Source organism: Corapipo altera, unplaced genomic scaffold, assembly GCF_003945725.1.
Source record: "Corapipo altera isolate COAL_440 unplaced genomic scaffold, ASM394572v1 52, whole genome shotgun sequence".
NCBI classification, from domain to species: domain Eukaryota; kingdom Metazoa; phylum Chordata; class Aves; order Passeriformes; family Pipridae; genus Corapipo; species Corapipo altera.
Window position 1 is genome coordinate 4946597 of NW_020884930.1, and position 26621 is coordinate 4973217.

The 26621-nt window shown below is 41.7% G+C and overlaps 1 protein-coding gene across 1 annotated transcript in view; it reads left to right on the top strand.

Moving 5' to 3' along the window:
• The window catches only part of LOC113954595 (neural-cadherin-like), a gene marked incomplete at its 3' end in the record, with an annotated part of 38561 nt that overhangs the window by 11539 nt on the left and 401 nt on the right, over nucleotides 1-26621 (top strand). Inside the window, exons 3-19 of the mRNA XM_027659125.1 lie at nucleotides 1520-1714; nucleotides 2175-2400; nucleotides 3701-3905; nucleotides 4304-4415; nucleotides 7982-8231; nucleotides 9161-9303; nucleotides 9650-9822; nucleotides 10152-10320; nucleotides 12013-12183; nucleotides 15425-15597; nucleotides 15726-15893; nucleotides 16792-17041; nucleotides 19507-19634; nucleotides 20820-21006; nucleotides 21166-21309; nucleotides 22979-23262; nucleotides 24189-25806. Coding sequence (XP_027514926.1) covers nucleotides 1520-1714; nucleotides 2175-2400; nucleotides 3701-3905; nucleotides 4304-4415; nucleotides 7982-8231; nucleotides 9161-9303; nucleotides 9650-9822; nucleotides 10152-10320; nucleotides 12013-12183; nucleotides 15425-15597; nucleotides 15726-15893; nucleotides 16792-17041; nucleotides 19507-19634; nucleotides 20820-21006; nucleotides 21166-21309; nucleotides 22979-23262; nucleotides 24189-25806 — 4596 coding nt within the window. The remainder of the gene's footprint in view (nucleotides 1-1519; nucleotides 1715-2174; nucleotides 2401-3700; nucleotides 3906-4303; nucleotides 4416-7981; nucleotides 8232-9160; nucleotides 9304-9649; nucleotides 9823-10151; nucleotides 10321-12012; nucleotides 12184-15424; nucleotides 15598-15725; nucleotides 15894-16791; nucleotides 17042-19506; nucleotides 19635-20819; nucleotides 21007-21165; nucleotides 21310-22978; nucleotides 23263-24188; nucleotides 25807-26621) is intronic.

The window sequence follows — 26621 nt, forward strand, 5'->3', positions numbered from 1 at the left end:
CCTAAACTCTTCTATGTTTCTACTTAAATACACATTTCAGAGAGAAGGAAGGTGAATTTTTTTTAAAAGTCCAGAAAATTGTGGTTAATTTGAACCACACACATTATTTCCCCTGATATGGTGTCCTGAACTCAGTGAAATTTTTTCCCTTGTCTGTCTTTTTTGAAACAAAAAGCTCTGTTTTAGGGCAGACTTTAACTGGGTTTTACAATTCTTACAGCAGGATTAGGACCTCCTTATTAATTTGCATTTAACACTTGGATCACCTGCATGAAGCAATATTAAGGAATAATCTGTATAATTATAATTTTTGAAATAATTCTCTAGGTTTGACTAAATGGGAAAAATGCTTGACTAGATATTCATCTCTGCAGAAATCAGAACTGCCTGAATTAGACCAATGAATGAACAAAAATATCTTTAAATGCTCTGTACCTGAAAGCTTTCATTCTGTTATTTGGCTGTGCCAAAATGATGCTGTCTGTAGCTGGCTTAATTAAGACGTGTTTCTCAGCCCCATCTCTCAGCTATAGAAAAAGTACTGACTGCTACAGCTGCTCTCATGAGCCACTGGCTCATGCTCTGGGTTGTGCCTTGTCTTACACAACAATACAGAGAAAAAAAACCTAACCAATGTTCCTGTGTAAGCAGTGTTGGCACATCAGGAAACCAGAAACCATGTAATCTAAGAATTTCCTTTAGCTGAAGAAACCACATCTTAAATGATTTTATATGTTTTTAAAACCCCACAAAACTTCAATTAAGTCCTTTCCTTCCTGGGAAATTTGCCCAGCATATATTTTTACTGTGGTGTAAGGCTGCTCGTCAATACAGGTCTTGCCTATTAGCAGATGTCTCTATCTGTGGTTAGTCTTTTATTTAGTATCAGATCCCTGAGGTCTACAGTTAATATTATTTGGAATTTCTGGCTTATTTCTTTCTTTGGTGCTGTTTTTGCCCATGTGGTCCTGTTTTCTTCCATCCTGTGTGAAATGTGGCCTTGGCTGAAGGCAGAGATCAAGGATTTCCTGTATGAGACACAAGTACACTGGTGGGTGTTTCTTTTGACAGTGGTGTAGTCCTTAACAGACCTGCAACCTCAATGCAGTTTGTTCAAGTATGTGATGATATTTTTTCAGACAGAAGACATGCATTTCTCATATGTATTTTCTACTCCCCCCTTTCTACATTTAGTTTATTTTTTCATTCAAATTTATTTTGTGTATTCAGTAATATATTCATTTTGATTTGAAGTCAAATCCCAAAGCCTCTTTTAGAACATAAATGTGCTCAGGAATATTTCTTCAAGAAGCCCATATAAACCTTTAGCATCTATTGGTGACTTGATGTGAGTCCAAAAGGTTTGAACTTAGGTCTCCCTAGAGGTAAAAATACTGTAATTAATTCTCCATGGGTTCTTTGCAGTGGAAGATTTTTACAGATACTAATGAATAAGATCAGAAAATTCCTGACTAAAGTTTGTGAACAAGCTGTCCAGAAATCCATGCATCTTTTGCAGATAATGACTGGTACCTCTGCCATGTGACACTCTTTGCCCCAGAAGATGAACTCCTGTCCTGGGGCATGTACCCATACCCCTACCTGGCACGTGTGGATCCAGATGCACGAAAGGGCACTCTCATCTACCAGCTTGTCGCACATCACAGTAACAATGAAAATGCCAGTGCTGGGATAACTTACACACTCATTGCAGGTAGGTCTACTCTGAAGAAAAAGGTAAAATTCTGTTAAGTTGCAGATGTTTCTTAGCAAGTTCCCATTTTACAATTTAATTGATAGATTTTTCCCTTGGGGAATCCTTAAAGATAGAGTAGGTACAGAAAGTAGAAGCTGCAAGTGCTTTAAGTAAGAGTTACATGGATGGGAATCTTTCTTGTTGCCATTTTCTTTGCTTTACTTGTATTTTTAAATTGATTGCAGCCTTACTGTTAGCTTAAGGCTTCATTTCTTACATGTTCTTGTCTCTTTTACACTGCACTGGTCACCAGAACACAGTGTGGGTGACAGATAAGGTACACAACTGGAGAGGAAAAAAGAAATGCATGCAGGGACACAGGCAGATGATTTGAGGATAGCTTACCTTAAAATGGTGAAGATGGAAATGTTCTTACTGTGGGGCATTTCTCAGACCAGCTTTGTAAATGTATTGACAGGCGGTGAAGAACGATTCCAAGTGGATAAGGGTACTGGCATCATCATGACAACTGGCTTGCCATTGGCGTGGAACAAGGAGTATGTGGTTACTGTGGAAGCCACCGATGAGTACGGCAACAAAAGCCCCTATGCCTCCATTTCTATCCTGGCAGGCTCCCGACCTCCGCAGTTCACTAACATGTCCTACAGTGTGTTTGTGCCTGAAAATACTCCAGCAGGAGAAAAGTAAGTTGTACTTTGTTAGGTGAGCTCCCTCCCTGCAATCTGAGAGGAGCTTCAATTTAGAGAGAGCACAGTAGAGTGAAACTTGTAGTTTTGCTACTCAGGGCTACAAGTATGCATTTGCCTATTACACTTTTGAAATAACATTCTGTTTTCTAAAAGAAGTTATGCCTGATCTGGTGTTCCAGAGTCTCCAGTGTGGAACATGGGATGTAGTCTGGGATGCTGGAATTATTTTAATGTTTCTGGGGTCTTAGCACATTGCATTGTGAATTAGAACAGCCAACCTACTGGCTATCCATCTCCTGGAGATATAAATGAATGCTCGAAAAGTAGACTTTTGATTAACTAGATTTGGAGTTGTTCGTGTCCCATTTGACTTAAATTTTTAGAAAGACAAGTTGTTGCCAGACTCTTGAGATAACAGCACCAGTGTGAAGTGCAAATAGATAAAGCTGAGTCTTCAAGGGGCTCTGCTGTTGCGTGAAGAGTAGCTAAGCCAGTTCACAGTGGGGAGGTGCTCCTGAGCTGGCTCTGGCTTTATTGTCACTATTCAGCTGCTTGAGAGCAGAATGGGCTTTAAGGCACCAAGTAGCAGGTGGAGCAGTGCCATAGGGCCTTTAAGGAGTAGAAAACCTCAAAATAAGCTGATGAAGTAGGAAAAATTGCTGGAGATGCCCCACTTAGTCCTTAAAAGGGACTGAATGGGGAGGAGGAGGGAAATTTTTCTCCTTCTCTGGAGCTTCCAGTGAGATGAGCTGAAAGTGTATTGTCATGATGGTCAGAGACTGGTGTGAGAGATGGAACTTCAAAACCTAAGTCACTTTATGGAGGCAAACATATCTTTCATGTCCTGCCAAGGTGGACAGCAGGATCTGAAAAGCTCTGTGCTTCATGGGTTTCCCATCCATCTCTGAACCTGTTCCTTTTCTGAATATACAACTTCAGAAAAACTCAGAAGTATAGTAGGTCACTTATCTCTGAAACTGAAGGTAAATTAGTTACTACTGTCAAGTATTTAGAAGGATACAATAGGAAAGAAAAAGATGTTTTAATGCTAGTGGGGGTTAAAATGGGCTGTTATTCCAATCGTGCTATGTCAGCAGATAAATTTGGTGAGAGAAGAGAGGGTAGGTCAACTCTCTGTAGCATAGGGATTTCCAGTCTGAATGCAAGCTGAGGCAAGCATCAACAGAGAGGGAGCAAGACACCTTTCCTCCTCATCATCTTCCTCCTCTAGGTGCTCAGGAGACAGCTATTGTTGTTGTTTGGAAGCAAAGAGTTGTTCTCTCATTCTTTACAGAGTAGCAGTTGTTGAGGCTGTTTCTTTCCAGAGCCAGCCTCTTTCGTACACTCTGCTGACAAATCCCTCTGGGCTCTTCAGGGTGAGGCAAGAGAGCGGAGAGCTCAGCCTGACCCACCCTGTGGACTACGAAAGTGAACACCATCTCTATCATCTCTTACTGAAAGCCATGGAAGTTGAGAGCACTCTCAGCAGTGTGACTGAGGTACATGAATCACTTTGCATCCTACCCACTGTCTCTGCAATCTTTGTTAGTTTACTAGTGGAACCAGTTACACTGGTGGATAGCCTAGGACACTTGAGAGGATGTTGGGGAGGAAGGGGACCTTATAGAACAGGAAGAAAGCTGAGGTCTGACTTAGGTTCAGATCTACGCTCTGCAAATACCTTTTGTTATTTCTTTTTGGCTTCGCCTCCCATCTGCTTGGAACTGGAGAAGAAAATAATTCTTTGCGATACAGGAATAGTGTAAGAAAAATAGTATTGGAGGTGTAAGGATGGGAGAGCAAAAGCACTGACTGCCATGGCAGTGTCTAGAACAAGGTGCCCATTTTCTGAAGTGTAGAAGCTAAAATCTCCTCTCAGCATGTCCTTTTGTCTCAGGTCATGGTCCATATCACCGATGAAAATGACTGTTCTCCTGAATTCCAGCGCTCCATTTACAGCAGAGACAATGTTCCCGAAACCATTCCTGTTGGCACATCTCTACTGCAAGGTGAGGACCATTCCACTGCCTTTCATTTCAGTCTTGCCACAGACCTGCTAGTTTGTTCCATTTTCATGTTCTTGCCATGAGGAAGTGCTCACTGCCTTTGTAAGACGTGGATGGCAGCTTTCCTGGAGGTAATAGATGGCTTTTAGATATCCTGGAAATAGAGTTGTGAGTGTCTTCCTGTGAGGATCACTGTGATGTGCCCAAGGAAGGCTCTTGTGGTACTCAAGAGACATTAAAGCAGCTGATAGGCAGTGACTTAGTGGATTGCCATAGCTTGTTTCTTTTAAATGTTGTAGCTGTCTTTCAACTAATCTTGGTAACCTTTTTGTGTCCCAGACACAGCTGCAACTAGTTAAGAAAAAAAGTGTTGAGGAAAATAATTTTTTTTTAGATAGGCAGATAGTTTTATCAAATAGGTATTAATGCTGTATAACTGACTTGCAAAGTGTTAAAAGAGAAAACTTTGGAAAGCCTGTGAACTTTTATTTATGATTGTGGCTTAACAGTCATCATCCCACATTTGCTGTGTTTAACACAGCTGAGTGATACTTGCGCATAAAACCTGAGTGCACAGATGACACTTAGAGGCTAGAACACTATCCTGCTGAAAGATCAGAGCTTTTGGAAATAACTTTAGCTCTAAGTTCCGCAAAAATCTTCAAGGAAATACCATGGTTGCACAAATAAAGAGTGAATTTGGGTGATGTTGCATCTCTTGTGTCAGTCCTGAGAGATCAACAGGCAGGGAACAAAAGCCCATTCTCCAGCCTGTTTTACTGGTGTCAGTTAAATGCCTTCAAGATGTCTAAAGATCTGAGGTAGTCTGATGTGTTGTGATACATGCCATAGCTGTATACTGCCTGAAACAGGGAGAACACTTACAGGTCCATTGTCAGCGTTCAAACTGAAAGGAGGGGCAGGTACTGGGGTAGTAATGGGAAGACAGGCTGAGACCTTGAGGGTTATGAACTGTGTGAAAATGGGTATGTGTCAAGGTAAGACTTAGTAAAAATTTACATGTCTAACATGTCTTCTGAAGCCAGTAATGTAAATTTCTTAAATTTGGAGCTTAAGTCTGCAGGTTGCAGTGGTGATAAGAAACTTAGCTTCCTTGTATAAGGGGGCTGCAGGGTCTGATTTCTCTAATGCTTACCAAGAGAGTTCAGAGCTTCTTGTACTTCATTTTTTGGTTTAATGGCTCTTGGGAAACAAGAAGTTGATCAGGATGATCAACTCCTAAAATTCCTAAGCATGTGATTTTCCTTAAAGAGATGAATGCTCTTCTCTTCAGGAAACTTGTAAAGCTGATCAAAATGCTCTTAGTTGTGGGGAGAAAATGTGTGCACGACGTCCAAAGCAAGCAGAATGGCAAAGCTGTGCATTTGCATCCCATTTTGTTGTCTTGCCACATGTGCAAGTTTTCAAGAGAAAGAACCATCTTAGAAAAGAAAATGTGAGGTGGAAGTATAGTGACAGTCAGTGGAAATGAGTGTATGAACATTCGCTTGCTGTTGAAGGGCTGGGCAGGGTTGTTAGTGGCTGCAAGGAAGCTGTATGGGCAGTCACCTGTACCCTGTGCTGGATGAGACCTGTGCCACTAACTCTGACTGCCAAAAAAAAATATTATCTCAGGGGTAAAAAAAAACCCGAACAGCTCTTACCCTGGATGTAGTTCCTGGAGGGGTAGGATTTTGCAACCTCAGAATGTCTCACAAACAAAAATAAATACAAATATGAGACAGCCTTTGCCATTCTGGGCATGTGTGAGTTGCTGTTGATGGCAGTGAAGAAGGTAGTGTGATATGTGGCATTTGTTAAAACTGTTAGTAATGTAAATGTAGGTTTTAATTGTCAACCATTTTTATTTTAGCACACTTGAAGTCTGGCTTGTATCTTGTTTGTAGTGCAGATGCTATGCTGAGCCAATCCATCTACTTAGTCATTGTGGGCAGGTTTGTGCTCACTGTGTGTGCTTTAAGATTTCTGGATGCAAACACGCTATCTTGAGAAAAGCATGGAGGGGTGTTCTCAGCAGGGATTAGTGTACTCCTTCAGTCTCATCACTATGCCAGCAGAACAAGGCTTAGAGTTGGAGCTGGCAACTTTGTACTAACACATGAGGCTTTGAGCTGGAGCTAGCTTGCAATAAGCTAGTTCAGAACACAGGCAAAGCCAGCACAGACCTGCTTGTGGCTGCTATATGATCCTCAAAATATCTTTGCAATGCACATCAGTTTGCAGGATGGAATTAAATGGAATGGGAATAGAATTCCCAGTCGCTATTTGGAAGTAAGGCTTGTTCTTGTCATGTACAAGTAAGTATCACATTCCCTATTTCCCAGAAAACATCTGGGTGAAAGGAAGTATGATAATTAAGCACATAAAATATATTTTTGTGTATGGTTACAATGGCTCACTAATGACTGTAGACTAAATCAGAACTTTTCAACTCAAATATGTCTTTCTAAAAACAATACTTAACCAGATTTAAGTCACAGTCATTTCAAACTTTCTCGAGTTTTTAATATATTTTGTCTTTCAGTACAGCAAGAGAGTGATCAACTCTAAAGCCCCTTATTTTGTAATCTGTAACACACACAAACGTTTACACAGAGGGATTTGGAGAGATTTTAAACAAAGTGTTACAACCCCCCTAAATGTCCTTGTACACAAAGATGAGTAACTTTCCACAGGCAGATGCAGCTGAAGTTTTTTGCAAATAAATAGAATAGTATTTGTGTACTTTTGAAATCTTTCTCTCCCCATTTCCTATTTTGAGTTAATATTCTGATAGAGACAGGTTGTTTTTTCATCTGTGGATGATGCTGCAGCTCCCTGCCAGGGTGTCCACTTCCAGAAATCTGTGTGCTACTGCAGTGGCTGCATCCTCCTGGTAGAATAAGGAGTTTGTTTAATACCAGTGGGGGTATGATGTGAAGCCTCCTGTTTGGCTAGAAAAATTGCAGGGTAATTGGAGATGTGAGCTCCCACTCTTAAAAATCACATTTGATGCCATGCTGTGAGCCCTAGCTCTTTGTTCTGCTGATTTGCTGCTTCTGAGCAGATGGGACACCCAACATACTGAATAAACACTTACTGGGGAGGAATGTTTAATCGCTCTTTGTACCTTGAAGCACCGGGTAATTAAAAAGTACTTTATCTGTAACATAGCTGGAAGCTAATTAAATTTGAACGGCATCCCCAGAGACAGTGACTACACAGTTTATGACTGATAATATTCAACCAACGTGCATATTGATTGTGTGGTAATTAGAAGTGTTGACTGCTGTTTGTACAAAACATGTTGTGCAGTATTGAGATCACAGCTCTTTTGCAAACTCACCTGGCTGTGATCACTCAGGCTATGTTGAAGGGGATGGAAGAATTGTTTTGATTTTTTACTCCCAGCCTCCTGCTAAGCTCCCAGACTCTAATCATTAAAAAGAGACTTTTATGGATGAAACAGGTGATGCCTGTTCTCAAAAACAAAGAGTTGACTTTATAGGAAATAGCATAACCAAACCTCTTTTACAGTATGACTAGTCTGTTAAATGTGTTCTCTTTAGTACTTGCAACAGACTGCGACTCTGGCTCCAACTCTGAGATCACTTACTTCATCCAGAGCACTGATTTTTCCATCACGCATCACGGGGTCATCAATTCTAATCAGAGGCTGAACTTTGAGCGAGCAAACCATATGTATGAGTTTGTGGTGATAGCTGTTGATAAAGGACACCCTCCTCGGACAGGGACGGCGTCCGTGCGGATTCGAATGGCCAACGTGAATGATGAGGCTCCTGTCTTCTCCCAGCCTGTGTAAGGCTTCGTGAACTCCTGCTTTGGGTTTAAAAGATGCTGTTCATATGTGTAACCTTAATAATACTTGGCTAAACGATCACTTGTTGTTTTGTGCAACTATAAGTACCACTGAAATTGAAGGGTAATTTCTATATAGAGAGGCTTTGGTAGTTGGACTTTCATTTCCAGATTGTATTAAAAAAAAATACACCAGTTGTGATATCAGTATATTCACTTTATACTTACAGAGAGAGAACAGAATAAATCCGAGACCTGATTATGCAGGGAATGATTTTGATGACGTTGACTTCTAGATCTCTAAATGATTATCCATGTATAAATAGATGACAGATAACAATGGTAGTTAGCAAACACTAAAACTTAACTTTACCATCAACAGATTGTATTGTAAACTAATTTCATGAGGCCTTGCTTGTTTAAGATGCCTCTTTCTTTCCTGTCTATAATCAATACAATTTCTATTCTTTGCACAGCTTTCAAGTATGGACATTTTTTTAAATACAAAACATACATATATTTAATTACAAAACATCAATTTACATTCATCTCTGTAGTATCTACTGCTTTCCATTAATATATAGGGACATAAAAAACACATTATGACAGACGTCCTTTTTCTCAGCTTTAGGAGGTATGTGATCCTGATTTGCAGCACATTGTAGTATGGTGCATATTGATATCTTCCAAAAGATCTTTGGAATTTATGTATACTAAAAGTGCAGGATTGCAATCCTAAAGTAAGTACCCTATGCTGAACAAAGAAGACCAAAGTCGCATCTTAAACCAATTAAAGATTTCATGAATACATGTCCAAAGCTTGAAAAAACCCCACATTCATACTGAATGTATAATTTTGTCTAATGCTTACCATGGCAATGGTTCATCTGATACTGTACATGCTGCCATTGCTCCTGTATGTCCATCAGTTACAGAACCTTCCTTTCGGAAGATGCGGGTCCCAGCACCTTAGTGGCTACTGTTCGGGCAGAGGACCCTGATGGAGATGGTCTGCTGTATCTGATTACAGGAGGCAATGAGGAGGGCAACTTTGAACTGGATAGCCAGAAAGGTAAGGAAAGAGGTTTTAGAAAACAGTTATTTACCGTCTAATCTCTGTTGACTCTGCTTCTCCTGTATGTCAAAAACCATAAGAAAGCACCATATTCGTATAATCTGCAATTGGGAATACTTCGTATCAGTGAGGATTAGTTCTTTGATATGATGGCTGTTATACAGCTATCAGCCAAAACCTAGGATCCTGGCCCAATGCTGTGCAGACTAGGATGATGGATTCCCATGCTTTGCAACCAAAATACAAACTGAACCAACAATACAGTGGCAGAGAAATGTGATGCTCGTTCATTTTGTATGTTTACTCCCTAAATTAAAATGACGCTTTATGCTTCCAAATTTAGGTATCATTAAGCTCCGCAGAAACCCACCACCCAATCTGAAAGGGCCACAATACACCCTGAACATCACTGCAATAGATGACAACGCCTCAGGGGGACCCACCCCTCTCAGCAGTTTTGCTGAGGTTATTGTAGGAGTTAACGACATTAATAACAACAAGCCTGTCTTCAGAGAGGTAAGATGTTTTTCTACAGATACTCTTTTCCCATTCGTAACTGGAGTTCTAGACTCTCCTTAGCTACTGGTGATTTCTGGCGGGCTGAAGGGACTGTGTGTGCAGAGCAGAATGAACTTGTAAGTGAACAGCAGTCAGCTTTCTTCATACAGAAAATGTAAAGTCTCCATTCTCCCTTTTTCCTTCCTCTCCCTTAGAGATTTATTTCTTTGTAAGTATAAGTAATAATAGTAATTTTCTTCTGAGTTTTTCTCAGGCCTGCTGAAAAAAAAAACATTTCATGTGGCTCCGTGTAATATTTAGGGTCAGATATTTGGGTGTATTTTTAGTGCGCTTACTACAGTGACAGCACCTGGGTTTTGGAGAATCAGCCTCCAGGCACATACGTGCTACAGGTAGAAGCCTATGATGCAGACCTTGGCGTCAATGGAGAGGTGAAGTATGGGCTAATGCACCGAGACGGAGCTTCCCTAGGCTTCAGCATTGACCCAGACACAGGTCAGTAGCTTCGGGTTGCTGAGATAAAATGAAAATGACATTTTTTTTGTAATGAAAATGCCACTGTATGAGTGTGTTCATGTGGGCTCATGCTTTAGCAGCGTAACTGCAGGGTTGGCTGTAACAGTTTATAGGGTAAACCCTTGGTAATGTTCAGAGTATAAGGTTAGCCATGCACACAGATTAGATTAAATTAAGGTTGTAATGATTCAAATCATTAGAAGCATGGAATGGTTTGGCTTGGAAGAGATCTGAAAGATCATCTAGTTCCAATGCCCCTGCCATGGGCAAGGACACCTTCCATTAGACCAGATTGCTCAAAGCACCATCCAACCTGGCCTGGAACACTTCCAGGAGTGGGGCACCTACAGCATCTCTGGGCAAACTGTGCCAGTGCCTCACCATGCTCACAGTAAAGAATTTCATCCTAGTCTCCCTCAGCTGAAAGCCATTACCCTTTGTCCTATCACTACATGCCCACAGAACCTCTCCAGCTCTCATGTAGGTTCCCTTTAGGTACTGGAAGGCTGCTATAAGGTCTCCATGGAGCCTTATCCAGGCTGAAAAATCACAACTCAGTCTGTTTTCATAGGAGAGATACTCCAGCCCTCTGATCATCTTCATGTCCCTCTTCTGGACTCATTCCAACAGGTCCACTTCCTTCTTATGTTGGGGACCCCAAATGCAAATTCCGGTTCAATAAGCAGATAAAAACCTGTCACTTACCTCCCTATTGGATCAAGTGTAGCTATGAAAGTGCAGAGCAGAAAGTGTGATTTGAACAGTCTGAGTTTGTTCTTCCCTTCCATATGGCCACAGTTTATTTCTCATCTCATGCACAAATAGGAGATCCAGTGCAGTGCAGGCAAAACCCTCATACCAAAACACGGCAGCGATGTCTTGATGTATGATGTATTTCAAATGACAAAGTCATAAATTTTGTTGAAGTTTCTACAGTTAAAACAGTAAAATTTGGTACTGGCATGTCCAGGACTGTACAGGACACCGAAAGGGCCTACAATAGAGCTGCAGACCTCTGGACCTGAGCATAGTAGACATGTAAGTCTGGAACTGATCTCAGGAAGGCCAGTTTGAAGTCTGTTAACCAGAAGAAAATAGTAGAGACAAGGAGAGACTTGATTACTAGGGAGAAAAAGTGGAAAATTTGGAGAAAATTGTTTGATTTATCCATGGAACTATGTGACTGATAGAGCTGCCCAATTTTAATTTGTTTAATGAGACAGCCTCCAACTCCTGTAGTAGAGATGACTTTGGCCACATCACTTTTGCCTTCTGTGGTGCGACTCTTCCTCAAAGCAGTAATGAGCTGATTCAGTTACTTGACTATCATTGGAATAAACCTAAGAGAGACCTTTTGATGAGAAGGAGAAAGCCCTTCTGTGCTCCAAGAGCCATGAGATCACAAGGTGCTCATACTGAAGCTCCTTATCAGGGCAGCAGGAAAGAAAGCTGTTGCCTGCTGGCAGCAGGTGACATATGAGGAGAGGAGAGATGGGAGAATTGGATTTGGTCTTGTCCAAGATGTGCATTGCAGGGTTGGTGTGAATTAAGCTTGACAATTGTGTTGCATGTGGTCAGAGCTTCCTCTTGTGCAGGAGATGTGCAGATCCCTCTCTGCAAATTCAGTCCCAAGGCTCCGACATGCAGAACAGGGAGTGTCTGTGTTCCCAGGAGTCATCAGAACCATGCAGAGTTTTGACCGGGAGAAGCAGAGGGAGTATATGCTGTCTGTTACTGCTACTGACCAGGCACAGGAGCCGCTGATCGGCGTGTGTCAGATCACCGTCCTCATCGCTGACATCAACGACAACGATCCCAAGTTTGAGAACAGTCGCTATCAATGTGAGTGTTGCTTAATTACCTGTCCCAGTACTGCCGCGTGAGCCTGGTTAGTAGTTCCTTATAGCAGTGGTCAGTTTTTCAGGTGACCAGTCTTCCTCTGTTACCCACTAAGCCGGGCACTGCTTAAACCATCACCAGTGCAAATGCACAGAATTGATCAGTCCTCTTTATTCATTGCAGTTCTCAAAAACATTGACTGTCTTCACTCCTAGAGATGAAGCAGATCTGATCCCTTCCCTTTGCAGCTTTTCCCAGCCCAGCTTTTCTCCACGCTGAATCTTTATTTTATGTTCCAAAACAAAACATGACATCCTAGCTGGGAATTCATCAACCCTGACTAGAAGTACAATTGTCATCTGTGTCTCTTTACCACAGCACCTCTGCTTGAATAGGCTGAAGTGGCATTTATCTCTTGTCAAATAGCCTGCAATCCTTGGTTTCTAGGCTGCCTTTGGTTGGGAGCCCCTTATGCCGCCTGTAACTGTACTGCTGAGCTAGCCTCTCCCATTTACCCTGGTGACATTCCCTTTTTCATCCCCACACAATGTGCTTTTCATTTGTCTTTCATTTAACTTGACTTGATGCTTCTCCAGTAGAATCCTGCACTTCATTACACTCGGACCCTCTAATGTCATCCACAAATTATGGGCATACTCTCTAGCTGTTGGACTAGAACAGGCCCTTCCTTGCATAATTGCCTCAAAATGGCAAAAAATTGATGATGAATGTGACAACTCCATTTTGTAGATGTTTGCAAGCTGCGTGGAAATGTCATGGAGGGTAAAGTGGTGACCAATGCCTTACTAAAATGAAGGTGGCTCACAAGTAAGTTGTCTTCAGCATCACAGAGGCCAGTATCTTAGCGGGGTTCAAAAACAGATTGGATGTTTGACAAGGAGGAGAAGTGACCTGCTAAGAAATAGGCAAAATATACATCCACACTTCAGAGTTATGCAGAGGGACAGAAAGAAAATTGTGTTGCATCTTTTAGAGTATTTTGCAGAGACTAACTCCAAGTGCCAAATTGCTTAAAATGTGCAGATTGGGAATAGCCATTTCTACATTCCTACCAGTGTTTTCTGCAAGCCTGGCCAAAGCAGCACTGAGAAATCAAGTAGAAATGATCTCTGAGAAATATTTTTGAGCAGAGCAGACAAGTCACTGAGGTAAAGACAATGTTTGTGCAAAGATGAACCTTTCTCTACTACTGTCAATTGTCCTTCGGTGAAACTGCCAATATTTTTACTTCAAAAGCTGTGAAGCTGAGAAGTTGCATTTGGTAACTATGATCAATTCAGCACTTCTGAGGAATGGGCAGATTTTCTTTCTTTTTCCATGAATACAGGATACCAGCAAAGGTCCTGAAGCAAAGGCAGCACTTTGAGATGGCGAAACTGCAGATAATGAGGTCACTTTATGCATAGCATTTTGCCAGCATCTATACATAAGTAATCAATGCTTGTACGTCACAGAATTAAAAATAGCTCCTTCTCTAACAAGATCAAATGCCATTAGTCAGAGGTTTCTATTCATTCTGGAAACTGCTGGTTCTTTATTCCTCAGCACTAGGATGTTGGTCAAATCCCTGATTTAGCCATGCATCTTATCATCTGCCTGCAAAACAGACATTAAAGAAGTGCTTAACTCCCTGTAGTAGGGATGGTGTAGTAAATGTTAGTTACGCCAGCAGCAAGCAAAGCACATGAAATGAGAGAGTACAGCCCTTTCAAGTAATTTTGTATTTTTTCTTACAGTGCAATTTAACAGAATTTGACTGTTAAACACAGCATAAACACACAAAGAGTGGTATTTTACAGTGTTTCTTCGCAATTAATTCAATTTTCATGAATCTATTTTAGTGCTGGTAATCTCTTCTGAGATTAGCTTTAGCTGTTACTGACATACCAGGGACAAGAATCCTAGGACAGTTAAATGACACAGGGGCTAAGAGTAGTTTATTGTTGTTCATGAAGAAAGTAGTTGTTGTGGTTTAAAGTTTTACTGCTCCACTGCCACAGATTGTAGATATTAAGGGAGAAAGCCAAAACAGAAAACATGACCGCTCCACTTTAAGTAGTATGCAGCTCTGATTGTCCCACCTCAAAAATGCTAAAGGAGACACATACAAGGGAGATCAAAGATATGAAACAGTTTCTGAGCAAGCTATGATTAAATAGACTGACTGGGTTGTCTAAACCCAACTGCATGAGCCTTCACCCTGTCAGGACCATTTCAATACACTGAGCTGATGGAACCTTAGTACATGGAAACAGCTCGAAACCATGACCAGGCAAGCACCCATAGCTGCTTGGAGAAGGAATTGGGACTGGATGGCTGAGAATGGAGGGAAGAACAAGACCAAGTCAGATCAGAGCAGTATAAAAATGGGAGTGTGGAAGAAAGACAACCAGCAGGGATGCAATAGCTTCATATGAAGTTGTACCTTGCAGAGTGGAGTAGGAACTGACTGCTCATGAATTTTGTTGATGTCCCTTCCAGGAATCAGGCTTTAGGAAGAGAAACTTAATTACTCTTTTGTGCAATGAACACTTCAAATGTGCGACTCTTTGCCACCAGATTTTTAGATACAAGCAAGTCCAAAGAAGGAACGGTCTGCCTAGAACTGTGGGCACAAAGACATGATCTCTATGTCAGCTGTATTGCTGGGAATAGGGAGTAAGACCTAAAGAAAGAGATAGGTATAAAGTGATCATTGCCCTTGCCCTGGGGGCTTCGCCAAAACACTGGGATGTTGGAGGCCTCTTTGGCATGACCTGAGTCTTCATGCTTTGTGATTACCTACAGCCTCTCATTGGCAGTGCTGCTGCCACCACTCACATTCAGGATTAATTCAATTCACACAGAATTCCTTTTGATGCCAACCTGACTTTATCATCAGCTGGGCATAGCAGCCTGGGCTGTGATCCGAAGCAGCAGGCATGCAACCAGCTGTGGAGTTTGCCAGCACTGCTGTGGAGACGCACAAGTGCTGGCAGCAGCAGTGTCAGTAAATCTGCATCACCAGCAGCTCGCTTAACAACCCAGCATGGCTGGGGAGAGGGACAGGGAAGTTAAAAGAGGACTTCAGACACTCTGTTGGTGACAATACCTCGTAACCTCCCTCATTGCAGAAACATTTAATCTGCCATGAATAGGACTATGTTTTACAAGGGTATTTCTTTACGCACACAGCCTTGTAAACTAGATCAGACCTGCTGACACTACCTTTGTCTTTTCAAAGACTTCCTTAGCGAAGACACTCCAGTGGGGATGAGTTTCCTCCGTGTTGCAGCTCACGACAGTGACCAGGGTGTGAATGCTGCTGTCACATACTCGATGTTAGAGCATCAAGTGGAATACTTCCAGATCAACCCCAGCACAGGTTGGGTGTACGTGAACTGCCCACTACCCCAGGTAATATGAGACTCTGCTTGGAACAGAGCAACCTCCAACCCCTCAAATCCATTGCAGATCCATTAATTGCAATCTCCTGGTTTGTACAAAATGGTTTGCAGATATCGTCTGATTTCTTTGTTTCGTAGACAACTCGCATTAGGCGCTATATTGTAGCGACAGATGGCGGGAACAGGAGCAGCACCGTGGAGCTGACGGTCACTGTCACTAATGCACTCAGCCAGCCACCACGGTGGGAACAGAACAGATACTGGGTAACCATCCCTGAAAACACCATTCGTGACACCAAGATATTGGTATGTTAAAAATGTGATTACTTCCCTCCCTCTTCATTTCAACTTCTTCCTCTGTTTTGTTCTGCCCACTCTTCAACCTTACTCAATTGCAGTTCCTTTATCCACCTTCACTGCTGTGTGTCCTGTTAGAGTTTGTGAGGAGCACCTGTTGCAGAATAGGCTGGCATTTCAGCTGGCAGCAGTGTTCCCAGTGATTTACTTACACCAATGGCCACCAGGATGTGCTCCCACAGAAGCAAAACCTGTGCCCTGCCAGTGTGGGAAATCCTTGGGTGTTCCCACCGAGGGCCAGCTCCTCCATCCTCCATCCTCAGTGGCCTGTGTTACCTGCCTGCCTCTTTCCTGCAGCTTTTCTTATTCAGCACTAGAGCATAGAATGACTGTAATTTGCTTTGGGCTTTTTTTAACTCAAATCAATTCCTTTTTAACCCATACAGACTTACTCTTTAAGGACAGTGTCTTCCATAAATTGCCAGATAATTCCTGCCTTCCTCCTCCTGCATGTAATATCCAAGCAGTTGCAAACAATTTAGGTTCTTTTCCTGTAACGTGATGGGTAATATGTACAACTCGATGGAGAAATGGTCTCCTTTTGGATCGCTTTTTCTTTGGAAGGAGGAGAAAGAAGGGATTTCCTTTAGCCAGTGGTGCAATTCTTGCTTGGTGCACTTACAGGCAGGTAAATTTCTTGTTGATTAAAGACCTGCATTGAACCTAAATGTTGTAAAATGAATCTCAGCTCTGTAAACTCTTTCTCTTTTATCTGTTATCCAAGTCATATAAGCGTGTATGTTCTTGGAGGACATATGTGCATGTGTGTTCTTGCCATCAAACTGAACATGTAACATTTGCAATCCTGTGCTTCATGAACATATGTCGTGGCTCTTTTCTTCTTCAGACCATCAAAGCCACATCCCCTCTTGGTGATCCCAGGGTTACGTATAATCTGGAGGAGGGTCAAGTTCCAGAGACTAACATGCCAGTTCGTTTCTATCTGAAGCCAAACAGAGCTGATGGATCTGCTTCTCTCCTAGTCGCTGAACCACTTGACTTTGAGACAACTAAGTTTTTCACCCTGACAGTCCGGGCACAAAATGTAGCAATGACTCCTTTAGCTTCCTTTGCCACTGTTTGTGTGAACGTAACAGGTAAGCTTTGCTGTTATTAGAACAGCTTATTCAGAACAATATTCTTGTAATTTTTAGTATAATGTCATGAATTAAGGTAACATCTATGAAATGCCAAGCCACCTAAGAAGGTTTTGTACATTTCTGTACTGTAAAAGGTTGTGCACTCATCAGAAGGATCTATTTGAGATGATTTCTAAGTACCACCATCAAATGTGGAAATGTGGTAGTGCAAAAATGGGCTGTTTGAATGTTTAGACAACTGGTTCTATAAATCTAATTAGAAAGAATTTCTTTTGATAGGAGGAGAAATCTAGTACTTGTTCCCAAGCTATTGAAAGGAAATGAGTATTACTGGAAATAGTCTGTGCTACTGAAACAGTATAGTTAGGCTGGGCTTGTGTTGGATGTCTGTTTAGGGTTTTTTGTTACATACAGAATTTTCTATTGCACACTGAGATTAAAGCTCTAGAAACAAAATTGTGAGGGTCTTCACAATAGGTGCAATATTCAAAAATTTAATCCTTATAGTAGCATCTTTTGGTAAGGCTCTACTCCTGTAGATCCACATAAAACTATAAATCTGATATTAACCCCTGCTTTTTGAAGCATTAGTGGAGTTACTTTTGATAGTAGATGAAAATATGAATAAGTGAAGTCCACCTGGTCAGTGCCGCTTTGTAGTTTATGGATCCTATCTCAAAAAGTTTTTCCTCTAGCGCAGTTATTGGTATTAGAATTTGTCAGAAAATTCATTTTATTTACCAGTAAAAATCCTTTTTGAGTAACTTAGTATTTTGTACAAAAAAGTCTTTACACATGTACATATAAATTAGTGGGAGAACAAAGCAAGTTAAACAACTTTGAGAGAAATAACCACCAGAAAATGTCATATGCAGAATTGTCCTTTATTTATGCACAAGTACACAGAAAAGGAAGGTTTTTGTATCATCTTATTTTTCTTATCTTGCTCAGTGAATTTGCTGAAACATTTCTCTAACAAGAAATATTCTCTTCTGTAAAATAGGGGAAAATAAATAGACTTTTAGAATAGAAGTTTCCACGGGCAATTATGCACATAAGAGAGAAAGAAAATTGGGATTTATGGGAGCCCACACTGACAACTTAAAAAAAAATTAAGACACTCATCCTGCAAATAGATGTTAGAATCAACGGAATCACGTGGCAGTAGTAAAACAAAATGTGTGCTTTAGGGTTTGCAGAATGAGATATTAAATTTTTGTCTGCCCTTGACAAAGAGAGATGGAGCCAAGGAACTGTCATTACAGCTCCTCTGTCTTGGCACTATGCCACGACACAGGAAAATTACTTCCTTCTAATCTGGCTGTTAAACTGTGAGAGGTGCAAAAAGATATAGGGGACTGTGCAGCATTTCTGAGTTTAGTCACCTTACAGACAAAGAGGAACCTGGACCGATTTGCCATGGGTTCAGCAGGAGGATGTGATTCCAGTGCAGTTTAAACGCATCTGAGTCAGTGCTGCCGTGGTTCTCTTGCGTGTCCCTTGTGCTCATCTTGTCCGACACAGCAGTTTTATGGAGAAAATGTGCCAGAAACTGGCCCTCCAAAATACTGGGCATGCCTTTTCGGTTTGGGTCTCCACAAGGGTCAGGTAAGGAAGACAAGCAAGACCAGCACTGATATGAGCTTAACATGGCTTTGCCTTGTGTGTAATCTGACCTGACTGCAGGTCGCCACTATCAGATCAGCCCATCCTTTCCCTCACCTGCATAATTTCATTACATCCCTTGCATTGGATCTGATGATCACAGAGCTGCAGAGCGTGTCAGGTCACAATTAGCCTTTTCTCTCAAGAAATTTAGTCTCACTCAGAGCAACCAAATGAGCACTTTCAACACAGGGCCACATGATCCAGTTCATGGGAAGGGGGATCCCATGGTTTAGAGCAGGATGACAGGAGTGGAAAGATCAGCATGCTTTCTTTGGACATTGGCCAGTAGTTAGATGAGGGGAGGCTAATGTGCAATTGCACCCTAAATAATCATTAGGTCCTATAGCCTAACATAACACTGCCTATACCACCCTGACAAGGCCAGGAAACACATTCTTTGACTACTCTATAGAGTCTGCAATTTTAATTTTCTCTGTATGTTAATCTTATTAAAATACTGAAATTACCTACTGCTGTAGATAACCAGCTCTTTACAGACTGGTCCTGGTCCTGGCATTCATGGACTTAGTGTAAGAATATTGCTGGTCAAATCCTTAGCTAGTATCTTAGCTGAGATTAGGCCACTATCTCCCAGAAGCTGCTCAATGTCTTTAAAAATGCCTCCTGTCAGCTACCACAAGAATGGGAAGACCCAAAGTAGGATTGTTTCTTGCTATGAACAACGTGAGTTCTTTCTCCAAGTAAAATGTAACTGCAGGGGGAAAAAAATCAGCACATTAAAACAAAGTCTTCAAATATTTTCTTATCATGATCTTCATCACCTCCTTTTGCAGATGTCAATGATAATGTTCCATTCTTCATGTCTTCTAACTATGAGGTGTCTGTGCCAGAAGGAGCTGATGTTGGCACATCAGTGGTTCAGGTGTTAGCCTCGGACTTGGATTCTGGCCTACATGGAGAGGTTTGACCTTACATCCAGTTCTTTTCCTCCCGATTGTCAAGTTTTAGTATTGTAATTAGTGAGAATGTGTAGCCAACAGATGACAGGATAATGAGCCACCAACACTTCTTACAGCACTTGTCAAGCATTTGTCTAGCATGTGCCTGATGTGCATAATTTGGGAGGCAGGCAGAGAAGATGCTGTTCACTGTCTTCAGATCCTTCATCATAGCATCTAATCGTGATCCAGCAACCATGATAAAGCACTGCTGCATGACTTGCAGGGTTGCTCCTGTGACAAGACAAGTGGATGTGGCTGCAGGCAATGTTTCCAAACTCTTGCCTCTTCAGCTCATTTTTTAATTGATTGTCAGTGATTGTTGTCAGTTATTCCCTGCCATTTAAATATGACCAATTAAAAAGCATTTTATTTTATCATCATTGGTCAAATGGTTGGTCAAACCAACATTTGACTATTATTGTCATAATGACCCAACCCTAGGAAAAAGCAGAATTCTGAAAGAAATTGCTCATTTTCTGTGTATTTTTTGAGTCATTTCCAAAAATGTTACTAGCTCTTCTGTGAAGAAACTCTGGCTAGTGGAGATCTGCTGTTCTTGAACTGTCATTTTGCAACATCTGAAGAGCAACCTGAGGGAGAACTGGTGGTGCTCTGGGCATGACTTGGGGGTGGGGATGGAAATGTTTTTCTTTTCAGAGAGCAAATATTATTAAAGGCAAAAATGTGGATAACTTTCATCAGTGGAAGTTTTCATTTATTCAGTCCTGTTGAACAGGACCCAAATTATCAGTTAGCTCCAATTTTTTTTTTTTTTTTAATCAAAATCATGGTGGATTGCTAGAAGCTGAGGAGACACCAGGGAAGATGTCATTCCATACCTTTTGTTCCCTGTTACTCATGGTCTTTCTTAACTGCTCCTACTGGTCCCTGTTGGAGGTTGGATACTGGGCTTGATGGGCCTTGATATCACCTCTTCAGGTGTTCTTCTGTCTGAAAGTTATGGGGTTTTTATATAAAAATGAGCAAAAGACTTAGAAAATCATATTCACATGATCTGGCCTTCCTCAGAGTGTTGCTACTTTACAGACAGAACCAGAAGGCTGCTGAGGAAGGGGAGGTCACAACACTTGGACATATAAACGAAAATCAAAAATATTAACTTCTCTTAACTATTTCCTTTTTAGGTTCACTACTTAATATTGAAAGATTCTAATGAGGATTACCAGTTCTTCACCATTGAACCTGAGACAGGAATTATTTCCACCCGTGCATCTTTTGACAGAGAGAAAAGAGCCTCTTACTTGATTGAAGTTCAGTCTCAGGACTCTTCAGAATCTGCTAGACCTGGTGTTCATGGGCAGCCCAACACAGGTAAAACTAGTAAGGAATTCTGTATTGGTTAAAAGATATCAGAGATTGAGTTCTTTAACTTTTATAGACTTGGGGGGTCTGTGAGCTGTCTGGGATAACACGAGGTATTCCACCTCTGCCATTTCTAGTCTGCATGTTCCTCTTGCATCTCCTTCTCAGACACAGCCTACGTAAGGATTTTTGTCAGTGATGTGAATGACAACGCTCCGGCATTTCCTCGGTCAGCGTATGAGGTCAGCGTAGATGAGGACAAGGATGTTGGAAGTCCTGTTGTGACAGCAATAGCAGATGATGAAGATGAGGGTGAGTGGACCTTGCATATCTTTTCAAGTCCTTAGTGTTAATTTGTGCTGTGCGTAGGGCTACTTCCTTCATGGGCAAACAAATCTCTGCATCCAGGAGATGATTACAGATTTCAAGCATTTTTAAAAGTGAGAAGTTCTGGGCACATGTGAGCATTTTCTTTTATTAGGTGCTCAGGTTTTCACTGCAAAGGTTAAGCTAACTGGCAATCTCTTTGGGACAGAGTGAAATCACCTGGAATCACAGTGCTGCTGTAACTTCATAATAGGTAACATAAAAACCCACTCCTGAGCATGTGCTTGCTTTTTGCCAGATCCTGTGCTTTCTAGATCTTTCTGGAAGTCAATTTTACTTACTATCATTGTAAGAAAACCAGACCTGTGCGTTTTTTGATGATTTAGTGAATATGGTGAATTAGTTAAATATGCTTGTGGAAGAATCTGACAAACAATGGATAATCTGGGATGACATGGTCAGAAATGAAGTCAGGAAGGAAAGGAAAGCCAGACTTTCTGTTTGGGCTCACACTGACATTGGCTACGATGGTGTGAAACTGCCCCTACAGATGGGCTGACCCAGTCCAACAGCATATACCATCAGTCAGTCCCTGACTTTGCTTCTGCTGTGGCTTTTTTGCTACTTTCATGAGCTGGGCCAGTAAAATTTGCTCAAGAAAAGCAAACTCATTGAAAAAAAGAAGGCAAGCTGATGACAGAGTCCAAATGAGAACCAGAGGAACATGTTCCCGGGAGCAGATGGGAGCTGGTCATTCCTTCCACTGGCAGTGCTGTAATGCCTGTGCCTCCTAGTGCCCACAAGGGAGATGTTAAGAGGCCATTTGAAACCAATCGCTGCATTTGGGAGAATTTGACAAAAGTGAGTAGAAGTGATGCTCAAACTCTTGCTGCAAAGGCAGCCAAGCTCTTCCAAGCAGTAATGTTAAGCACAGCCTTTTCACTTTCCTACCATACATTGGTTGCTCTAGTCTTCTCATCCACAGCTGACTATAACTTGAAATGCTTGAATGTTCTTTCTACTCCTAGCAGTTTGCCTTTTTAATTTGGGAAATGATTTTCTATATTGGAATGCAATGTCACATATTTTTTACCTTTTCAAATAAGTAAACAGGAAGTACTAAACAATTTGTTGTTATTGTTGTTCCTAAAAGTTTTGCAACAATCAAACAGCTGCTGTTGTACAGGTGGAATGTTCTTCTGAGATGAATTCTTGCTCAAAACAGAGGACTTCTGTTATATTTTAGCACCACCCAGTGGTTTAAAAAAAAATTAAGGAATATTGGAGTTTGAAATGAAGCTTAGGAAACATTGAGTAAAAGTAGCTTCTAGTATTTTAATAGTATGTTACTTTTTTGTTATTGGCAAATGAATGAACAATAAATTAGAGGTATACAATTCCTTCATTATCAATCAACAGATGCTTGTCCATGTCTGCAAATATATATAAATGCAGACATAACCCACAATCTACCACACACAAACCCTTCAGATTACATACACATATCATTTTGTTTGTGGCTGTGTCTGTTTTATCCCACACACACTATAACAGTCCAGGCAAATAAGGTTGCTCTTGGATATGTGTCCACTGTACATAGCTGGATTAAGCATTCATAGGGTGAACAGGCAGCAGTTGTTTCTTTCTCTTGTAGGTGCAAATGCCAAACTAAGGTATCAGATCACATCAGGAAATCTGAAAGGAGTTTTTGATGTGGAGCCTGAGATTGGAACTGTCTTCATTGCTCAGCCTCTGGATTATGAACAAGAACAACATTATGAGCTCAGGCTTGTAGCTTCTGATGGAAAATGGGAAAATCACACTCTTATCGTCATCAATGTTGTCAATAAGAATGATGAAGCACCAGTCTTCACTCAGAATGAGTACCAGGGTGGTGTCTTGGAGGAGCTCACAGATCTGCCTGTACTTGTCCTAAAGGTAAAGCAGTTTGCACAAAGCAGGGCAAAACCTGACTTTGTGTTCAGCTCAATCCCATCCATTCATACAAAACCAAAAAGATAATTTCTTCAGGGTAGGTGAAGCCTACCTGATATTAGGACTTAGCTAGCAACTTTCTGTAAAGAACAGAATAAAGAATTTGCATGGTGGACTTGCCGTCTTGATCAAGATAAATAACAGTTGGATGTGATGATTTTAAGGATCTGTTCCAACCTAATTCTAAAATTCTGTGATTCTAAATGCTGAAAAATGTGATGGCTTTCCTTCACAAAGCAGAGTTGGCATATTTTGAGTGACTGTATAAGCATAGCATGATTGGCACGTGTGCCTCCTGCATGTAACGCATACTACCAAATAAACATTACCAGGGATTGGGTTTTGACTCCAACTCAATAATTTTCATTGTTTTGCTGTTAGAGCAGTTCCTGGCTGGCCCAACTAGCAGTGTCACAAATAATCCCTGGATGCAAATCAGGAGCTGGGAGTTCTCTCTGGCCTGTGCTGCTCATCAGCTTGGATGTACAGCCTGTTTTCACAGCCTTCTGTTTGCTCAGAGAGAAAGAGCCCCTGCTTGTCTTTGTATTACAGATCCAAAGAGTTTCACAAGAAACATTTGCTCATCAGATCTGCTGTTATTTCCACTTGATTCTTCCTACAGTTATTTCCTCTTTCCAAAATATACTGGGAAATAGAATATATTAATCTGTCTAAATGTCATCTTTTTGTTTCCCTAGGTGTGCATGATGTTTATTGAAAGAGTACTTGAATGATGCAAACCAATAGATGCTTGCTGTTAAAATGCATGGTATTTATTTAGCCAGCACAATACCAGCTGCCATCAATAAGAGAACAGTGATTTTCTCTTTTCTTTTACATAAACACTACCCTGCTGTGGCTTGTTCCAGGTTTCCGCAACAGACCCTGACCAAGCAGCAGATCAAAATGCCATTAACTATTCCCTGCATGGGCAGGGGGCCAGTAGTGAATTCAGCATCAATGAGAACACAGGTGAGATCAGCGCAAATAAAAGGTTAGACCGTGAGAAGAGATCAACGTGGCGCTTTCTTGTTCTTGCAACAGATGAGAGTGGAGAAGGACTGACTGGCTTTGCAGATGTGATCATAGAAGTGAGGGATGTGAATGACAACGCACCCCTTTTCCTCTGTGTGTTGGATGGCTGTTTCACGGGCCACGTCCCTGAGGATGCACCAGCTGACAGTCCTGTCATGGAAATGACAGCAGTGGACCTTGATGACCCGAAGGCTGGTATGAATGCTGTGCTAACATACAGTATCATTCAGAACGTCAAAAATGAAATTAATCTGGACTTGTTCTCAATTGACTCAGTCAGTGGCACGATCTGTACTGTGCTTGGGTCCCTGGACCGGGAGAAGGAAGACAAGTACCTCATAGTGGTTGAGGCCAGAGATGGAGGAGGGCTCACTGGGACAGGCACTGCCACTATATTGGTGACTGATGTAAATGATCATGCTCCAGTCTTCCTGCAAAGGATTTACACAGCCTTTGTATCTGAGAATGCGAGCATTAACACTGAAGTGGCAGTGGTGTCTACTGTGGACAGAGACGAAGGAGAAAATGCCATGGTGACATTCAGCATCCTTGATGGGGACAATGACCACAAGTTTTCCATTGAGACAGATGAAGTCAACAACTGTGGGTTTATCCGGCTGCGAAAACAGGTTGACTTTGAGAAGCCTCATGAGAGGGTATTCAATTTGACTGTGAAAGCAGAGGACATGAATTTCTTCAGCATTGCTTACTGCGTGATCTATGTGGAGGATTCAAATGATCATGCTCCTGTCTTCTACCCTCAGTTCTATGAAGTGGTTGCCCTGGGGGAAGACGTGCCGGTTGGCACCAAAGTTGTGCAGGTTTCTGCTGTTGACTTGGATTCTGGCCTGAACGGAAGGTTTTCTTTCCACCTGCTACATAAGTCTGACCCAGGTGGCCAATTCTCTTTGGCTAATGATGGGTGGCTGATGGTTGCAGGGCTGCTGGATCACGAGACAGTGACACAGTACCAACTCATTGTCATTGCCACTGATATGGGGCAGCCCCCTCTGACTGGCAGTGCCACTGTTTTAGTGACTCTGCAGGATGTAAATGACAATGGGCCAGAGTTTGAGGCTCATTATAACCCAGTGGTCTGGGAAAACACAGCTTCTCCACAGGTTGTCCAAATGAACGAGACCTCCACGCTGCTGTATGCAAAGGACCGAGACACTCCTGCGAATGGAGCACCTTTCTCCTTTCGCCTTCTCGGCGATTTTGATAGTCTGACTAACTTCAACTTGCAGGACTTCCACAATGGAAGTGCACTGCTCACTGCACTGCATACCTTTGACAGAGAAGTGGACAAGGCATTTTACCTGCCCATCCTGATCACAGACAGCGGGATCCCACCGATGAGCTCCACCAACACACTGACTGTGAATATTGGGGACCAAAATGACCACCCACACTCTGCTGGCCACATGGAATGTCTCATTTACAGCTATGATGGTAAATTACTCCCTGATGTTTGCTTCAAAGTGTGACAGTAAGATCAAAAGAGGCGGCTATGAGTTTTACAACAGGATTCTGTCCTGTTCCACATAAGCTAAGATCTTAGTAGAGATGCTACTGAAGTTTGCTTAAAGCCCAATGAAGAGCAGTAGGTGTGTAGAGTAGGACTCTGGACCACTTGATTTGTGGAAGAAACCGAGCCAGCCTTGAAGGAAGAGCGTAACTGGCTGCTATTCTTTACATGTTTCTATCAGACTTGAGTAATGATCTCTGGGTTTCAGGTGCAGTTTTCCAGCAGCATTAACTTTTCAGGGGAAAAAAATGACCAAAGTTCATAATATTGCTGAAAAGAGATGAGTGTGAATGCTGAGAACCTTCTTTCTCCTCCTTAAGACTTTTTCCTCCTGCAGACTGAACTGAGTTTTTGTGAATACACTTAAGCTGAACGCACATGTAAACTGCCTGAGACATTCATCTTAAGTCTTCGGCTGACAAATGCTGTTATGGTGGAATGTTCTGTGAATGCTGGCTGCAGGCAGTGTAAGAGAAGCATCTTTCCCTTCTTGTTTTGGCAATTAGTCAGCAGTTTTCTTGTGATCCAGTGTGCCCACATAATAAGCCCAAGAGCAAAATAAATCACACAGGTAAAAAGATTTTGGGGTGCTTGCATCCATGTTGGTTCAGGTCATTCCTTCCTCTTCTAGTCTGCTGTGTATCCTGTGGTTCGATAGCACATTAAATAGATTATCTTTTGTGGACACACTAGAAGCTTGTGAGTAGATGCTGTTGACCTTTTCTTAGAAATAGATTTT